This window comes from Belonocnema kinseyi, chromosome 2, assembly GCF_010883055.1.
Source record: "Belonocnema kinseyi isolate 2016_QV_RU_SX_M_011 chromosome 2, B_treatae_v1, whole genome shotgun sequence".
Classification (NCBI taxonomy): Eukaryota; Metazoa; Arthropoda; class Insecta; order Hymenoptera; family Cynipidae; genus Belonocnema; species Belonocnema kinseyi.
The window spans coordinates 112,793,499-112,801,161 of NC_046658.1; the positions used below are offsets into that span (position 1 = coordinate 112,793,499).

Here is a 7,663-nt window from a genome sequence, read left to right on the forward strand (position 1 = left end):
TAATAATAAAAGATGTAAAAAAATATATTTCAACAATCAATTCCAACGGCATCAGCCGGTAACGTTGTACACGAAAATACGAATCCTCTAGAGCCTCGTCTAATGGCCGCCAGGGTTCGTATTTTCATGTACGACGTTACCGGCTGATGCCGATGGAATTGATAGTTGAAATATATTTTTTTACATCTTTTATTATTAAGCTCTGTACTTAAACGTAGTTTTCTTTCAGCTCTTGCATTTTTCAAAATTTGAAACCGATATTTTATGTATAAAAAAAGTTCGCAAGTTTCAGCTTGATATTTTATTTACAAAATAAGTTCTTAGGTTCAAAAAAACATTTAGTGAACTGAAAAAGTAGGTCGGTAATATAGGTATTTAGCTGTGTCACATGCCCTTAAGAAAAAATTATTTCGAACTTTGAGGGCATGTGATACTTACAGTTTCCCCGGATTTTTTTCCCACAAAAATGAAAATTTAAAAAAACTGAATTCGGAGATGCTATAAAATATCATAACGGACGTCCCCGGACTCTTTTTCGAGGGATAACAAAAAAAATTATTGTGCCAAATAAAATTTTGATGCATTATTTTGAGGTTACGTCGTTTTAAATCTCTGCCTTTCCGATAATCTGGAAATTATTTATGAAATAAACTTTTATGATTGCCTGCAAACAAGGTTAGTTCCGGGAGATTAGTTACTATGTTTATTTGTAAGTCCAAAGTTTTCGGCCAAAAGTATTGTGTGGTTTGGAAGTAATGCTCTGGTGAAGTGTAACACACATAACCTCGAAATATACACGTACGTTGTTAGCAATATCAAATTTTTTTTTATAAAAAACACAAAAAAAGTATATGGGGACGCCCGTTAGCATGTTTGCTATTATTTCCCAATTTTTTAAGACAAAATATTTATTATTCTACAAAAAAAAAAGCCGGGGGAACCTAAAACTGGTAAAATCGACAATTTTCTAAGTATCACATGACCTTAAATTATAAAACTCGCAGGACGGAACAAAATAGGTCATCCTTACGTTTCTCCATTCAAACCTAAGTTACTGTACATAGGAAAGCCACGTATCAAATTTAAAAACATTATAAAAATATCTACAGTTCCACCAGATCTGTTAAAAACTATAACAATTTTAACTATTGAAAACGTTTCTAGACTTAAGAAAATTCTCTAAAACACAAGGAAGCATATAATTTAGGACAGAATAAAAAAAATGATCAATATGTTGGAAATTATACAAAATTTGACATGGATTACTGTTTCAGAAAGACATCTTTTTATTAAAGAAATAACAAACAAAATGGTGATTCGAACCTAACCTCAATTTCTTCTGACACGTGGAAAAGAGTTTAGATATTCACCAAAAATACTATAAAAACAATTTTAACCACTACTACAAAGTTTTAAAAATCTGCAAATTGGTATAAACATATAAAAAAATTGTACTCACAGAAGAGATGGTATCTACTTGGACCTCGCACGCATCTTCCTCCTCTTTCGCTTTAGCCTCCGCATCCTCTTTTTACGCCACTGTAAAATTAAAAAAAGGAAATTCATTAAATAAAGCTAGAAATAAACTCTGGAAAGGCCACATGAAAACACGAACACGCCACTGTCACGTTTGCGAACTTATACAAAAATATCGAAAAATACTATTGATATTAAGAAAAAAACCAGTATAATGCAGGGGTGAACTAATTATTTCTACTTTAAAACAGTTTAAAAAATATATTATAATGAAATGAAAGTACGAAGGAACGCAAAGATGGGATACAACAAACATTCCGGTACGCGGCTTTTGCAAATGTCGATAAAAACCAAACAAATTAAAAATATAATTTGAAAACATAAGCAGACTCAAGTACGTACCTTTGCTCTCATTATTGAGGTTTAGAGAAAACTAGATCGCTCTAGTAGTCCCCGATTTCAATGGATTTCTGATCCGTGTGGATCTGGAAAGCCCTCTCGCTTCTGAAACCAATATGGAAGAGAGCTCTGACTTTATTCCGGATATCATGTCCCTTATGGAAGGGGTCGTGCGGTTGGAGAACGCATTTCCGATTCATTTTCTGTTCCCACGTTTTGCTGTTTTACACCAATTGATTAATTTTAAAGTTGAAAAAGGAAAAAATACACTGAATAATTAGATAATATTATTTAAAATTGATTAATTTGTTATTATAAATTACTTTACGAGACTTCAGAGTGAGAGGAGTAAAGAAAAATCGTTTTTTCGTGTTTCAGAATTTGAATCTGTAGCTTTTTCGCGCTATAATCGGATCATCTGTTGGTTCATTTCCTTGTTCGTTCGTTTTCCCGCGTTTAAAGGGACTCGTGCAACAGCCAGTCTTGTATACATTTTACGCGCGCAACAGATGGTGATAACTGTGAGCAGTGATAGAATAAAAGTGCAGTAGTTGCACAGGATTGTTGTCATGATTAGCATTTAGTTGCACATTATTTATCGGGTTTTTGACGAATAACTTCTGTTACGAGGCTGCACAATTTGACCATTTAGAAATTACAACGGTGTTTTAATTTTATAAAGCTTATATTCTCTAGACAATATGACGAGTATCCAAACGACGATACCCTTTAACATTAGAAAGAAATGTTCGTTTTATTCCTTAAAAGAAAATACTCCAAAGCAAGAATGTTTTACAAATGCTGCGCTCAGAAGCACTCCAATTGCAACATACACGCCTACGACGAAAAAGCTTATGGTTTTGAGCAGCAGTGAATCCGAGTCAGATTCAGATACAGAAAACGTTGAGACGTGCTTTAAAGGGGCGAAAAAGGTTCCCAATCCTAGGACGCCCAAAACTGGACGCAAATCTAGAATTGATGGTGAGCTTATATTTATTTTATAAAAGGGACAGGTCTGGATAGTCAGGAAATTTTTTAATGGTCAGGGAAAATGTAAAAGAGTCCAGGAATATTCGATAAACTGAATTTACGTTAGATCTCATAAGCTTTGCTCTAAACCCCTCCCCCACAAAATATTGCTAAGATTTTATAAACTTAGATAATTCGTATATATAAATTCTGTTAATTAAATAACCCTGGAACCGTTATAAAATTAGATTTAGAAAAAATGTGTTACAGAAACGTACAAGAAACTAAAACCATTTTTACAGGAATCTATAAATAAATACAATCAAACTTACAGGAATGTACATTTTATTTTACCGGGAAATGACAGTGAATTTATTTTTTGTCCGAAAATTTTACAAGTTTAAAAAAAAAGGCGTACATTTTTCATTTAAACAATTGTAAAATGCAGTTTTAAAGACATAAAGAATTAAAAATTGGTAGCGTTTGAAATCGACAATTTTGGATAAAATACCTTTTTAATTGATCAAAAAAATATGAATTATAATGATTTTCAAAATTTAACTGTACAGTAAGGATTAACAAGTGAATAATAAATGTAGGTTTTAGTCTAAAATTTTTAATTAAGAAAAAAGAACAATTGACTCACCTTTAGAAATATTTTATTTTTCATGTAAAATTAGTAATTTTAAATTAAATATTCCAAACTGAACAATGACTAAACTTTGAATCTTAAAATTTGAATTCTTCTATTTGAAAGAAATTAATTTACAAGTAAAATTGTTGAATTTTGTTGTATAATAAATGTTGAACATCCATAATTCCTATTAAAAAAATCGAGTAAGTTGAAGCGATATTTAGAAGGTCTGAAAAGCTTTGAAATTAAATTATGTAAAATTGGAAATGATTTTATCAAATTTAAACGAAGTGTTTACGTATACCGAGAAAATCCGGTTATTCGTACCGAAATTTTGGCGCAAATAGCCCACGATCTAATTTAAAACAAAATATATATTTGAGCAGATTTCGTACAAGAAATGTAGAAGCTTTTTAAGAATTATGAAAGGCTTCAAAAGAAAAGGAAAACACTTTCTTAAGATTCTTAGAAAAATTAAAAATCTCTTTTTATCTTGAAAAATTAATTTAAAAATATTATTTAAAGAGATTTAAAAATATTTTCAAGATTGTCAAAAATTAATAATTGAATATGGACGATTTTAAGGAAATATTTTCAATTTTGTACGATTACAACAAAAAAAAGAAAAATTAGGAACATTTTGAATAACTTTAAAAGCTATTTAGAAATTCTGAAAAATTTTAAGAACAATTAAAAGTTTTAATAAATGTGAAACAACATTTAGATGTTGCATGATTTTGAAATACAATTTTTAAGATTTTTGAACTATTTAAAATTAACGTAATCTAAATTTTAATTCATGAAGTGTTCGAATTTTTTAATTTCATTGACCTTGAAAAAAGTCTGCGTACCGGGAAATGACCAGGGATTTCTTGACGTGCAAATAAAAATTGAATAGTCCATTTTTTTAATTTAAATTTATAAAGACTTAACTGCAAATAAAACACTCAAACGGGCATATTTTTTAAATTAAAAGTTTTAACCTTAAGGCTTAAAACTTTGAAAATTAAAACGCTCAATAATTTACGCGTATAAAATGGCAGCTTTTAATACTTTTCAGTTGGAAATTTTGTCATTAAAAGTCGCTAAGCTGCAATATTAAACATTTTTAATTCCTGTGCATTGTACAGTTGAAAGATAAAAAAAAGAAGAAATCCACACTTATTATTTTCAACGCTGCAAATTGAAGAATGATTAAGCAAATTTACAGATTTTCAAAATGAATCTGAAAATTAATTAAGTATGAATTAATTTACCTAACATTATTTTGAAAAATAAGTAAGTGGTTTTTTGTGGTCGATTATTAATTTTCTGGATTAAAAATTTGTCTTTTTGGTTGAAAATTTAACTATTTTATTGAAAATTCGTATATTTTGTTAAACATTCTTCTTTTTGGTTTGAAAATTAATCTATTTTGGTTGCTAATTAAACTACTTTCTGGAAAATTTACGTTTTCTGGTTGAAACTGAAAATATTTTTACACTTTTCGTAAAGAATTTATATTTGTTAAATTTAACTATTTTATTCAAAATTAATCTCTTTGAATAAAAAATTAACTATTTCGTTGAAAATTATTGTTTTCTTTAAAACAAAAAATAGTCTTAAATTGTTCTATTTTGGTTAAAACTTCATATAATAATTGAAAAATCCCTCAGCTTTCTTGGTAGAAAAATGAATTATTTGATTAAAGATTCATCTATTGTGTTGAAAATGCGAAATTTAGAGTTGGGAATTCTCCACTAAAAGTCTTTAAAATAAATGTAAAAATATTTTTTTTTAATTAATATTATTGATCTCGCAGGTGTAAGGTTGTTTTTATATCTGCAAGAAAAAATGATTAAGTCAGAGAAAATTAAACATTGGTCAGAGAAAGTCCTTCGATTTCGAAATTGAGATTCTGTAGCAACCCTTAATATTTATTTAAAGATAAACTGCAAATTTCGCAAATGATAAATTATTTTCCAATGGCTAATAATTTTATAATATTTTTGGTAAAATTCACTTTTTCTAGTTTCGTGATTTTCCTAGATTACTCAAAATTTCTTGAGAATTTGTATTTCTAGAAAATGTTACGTTTTGTCACAAATAAATTTATATGTACGAATTTTTTTACTTTTGATCATTTTACTCAATACATTCGATTTGAAAAATTGTTTACAAATAATTTAAATATTTGATTGTATTCATTAAATAAACAAATATTTTGACTGTAAACCTGTAGAATTATTTTTCAAATATTTTATGACACTTTTAATGACCTGAGTAAAAAATTAAGTGTAACATTAATATAAAAAACCATTCTAAATATTTTTTTTTTGTGTTTTTTTTTTTAATTTTAGATACGGACACATCTCCTCCAAAGCAAAGAAAACATTCATCACCCGAGACTCCATCGACGCTCATAAGCCACCTCAATTTAAAATCTCCCAAAAGGGGAAGTCAATTAACTCCCAAAAAGTTATTCACTCCCAATAAATACTGCGATGCTCGAAAAGCATTGCACAGTTCAGTTCCTGAAAGTTTACCCGGAAGAGAAACGGAATTATTAGAGCTAGAAAATTTCATTCAGAAGCACTTGAATGAAGAATCTTCAGGTTCACTTTATGTTTCCGGACCACCGGGCACCGGAAAAACCGCTTCTTTATCTACAGTTATGGCAAAGTCAAAATACAAATCCTCTTTTAAAACCATTTATATCAACTGCACAGCTATGAAATCAGCAAGTGCAATTTATTCTAAAATTATTCAAGAACTAAATCTGCCGGTACCAAAATCCACGAAAAGTAGTAAAGCGATCATAGAACAATACTTGAAGACTCGACACAAGATGTTACTTTTGGTGCTCGATGAAATTGATCAGCTCGAGACTAAAAATCAGTCCGTTCTCTATTCGATTTTCGAATGGCCATCGAAACAAAAATCAAAGCTGGTTTTAATCGGTATAGCGAATTCCTTAGATTTGACGGACAGAATGCTGCCGAGATTGAACGCGAAATGCGAATTAAAACCGAAATTATTGCACTTTGCTTCGTACTCGAAGCAACAAATCGAGAATATTATTATGGAGAGGCTCAAAGAAGCAAATGTGATGGAGGTTTTTGCTCCGAATGCTATCAAATTATTAGCTGGAAAAGTTGCTGCAGTTTCGGGAGATATTAGGAGAGCTTTGGATATTAGTAGAAGAGTTATTGAACTGACGGAGTCTCAGAAAATTCTACAACCGATGAATGACAATGGTGATATTTTTTTTATTATATATTATTACTTAAACTTGGGTTTTATTTTATTTATTTTTTTTTAAGCTGTTGCTACATTTTCTTTATGCTTACCCAATCAGTATAGCAGATTTCGTTAGAAGTTACTGACCGCATTGTTGGTGGAAATTTATTGCAACGTGTATCATATTGAACTGATGATTCATCAACTAATATAGTCGAGAATTCTGACACCTTTTACCATTTTTCGTCATAAAATTGTTATTTTCTTTACAAGATTTATGGACAGAAATTTAAGAAGTAATCAATTTTTAATGAAACTGATTATAAGCACTTTCTAAACGATTTATTTGCTAATTTTCTTGATTTGAAGGACATGAATAGCAAAGAAGTTAATTATTTTACTTTTTTTCTGATCTAATTTTAATATTCCACAAAACTTGTCAGCCTTTAAGACCTTTCCATCTAAACATTTTTTTCCATGCGGACAATATCTTTTGTTCATTTTTAGGAATTGAAAATTCAAAGCAACATTTCTTATTGTTTTAAAAATAATGGAAATTTGTATTCATCTACAGATTTTGCTGGCCAACATTAATAAATAAATAAAAACTTAAAATTTTGTTCAATTTATAATATTTTTAAAATGTGCTGAAAACTTCTTTTGTTGATTGAGTTGAATCCAAATTTTTCGGAAAAAATTGAATATAGCAAACTTGAAATTTCTTTTTTCTTTAGCTTGAATCAAAGACACTTGCTATTATTTGGCTTTCATGAAACAAACAATTTTCGTCCTTTTAAATCCGTTTCATAATCGTGAATTTTATATATATATAGTGTTTTATTATTTAACGGCAATGAGAAAAAACATTAATTATTATTATTATTATTACACCATTAAGCCATTTCCCTTTCGGGGTAGGCGTGACTCACTCGGCAGGGGAAAGGAGTAGTGTGTGGATGGGATAGA

The 7,663-nt window shown here is 29.3% G+C and overlaps 1 protein-coding gene and 1 long non-coding RNA gene across 2 annotated transcripts in view; one reads left to right on the top strand and one right to left on the bottom strand.

The window, feature by feature from the left end:
- Positions 1–2,022, bottom strand: part of LOC117183098 — a 3,211-nt gene extending 1,189 nt beyond the window's left edge. Inside the window, exons 1-2 of the long non-coding RNA XR_004468344.1 lie at positions 1,879–2,022; positions 1,460–1,539 (exon numbers count right to left, since the gene is read on the bottom strand). This is a non-coding gene — a long non-coding RNA (uncharacterized LOC117183098). The remainder of the gene's footprint in view (positions 1–1,459; positions 1,540–1,878) is intronic.
- A 324-nt stretch (positions 2,023–2,346) lies between these two features.
- The window catches only part of LOC117183095 (cell division control protein 6 homolog), an 8,039-nt gene continuing 2,722 nt past the window's right edge, over positions 2,347–7,663 (top strand). The window contains exons 1-2 of the mRNA XM_033376258.1: positions 2,347–2,856; positions 5,818–6,714. Coding sequence (XP_033232149.1) covers positions 2,577–2,856; positions 5,818–6,714 — 1,177 coding nt within the window. The 5' untranslated portion in view covers positions 2,347–2,576. The remainder of the gene's footprint in view (positions 2,857–5,817; positions 6,715–7,663) is intronic.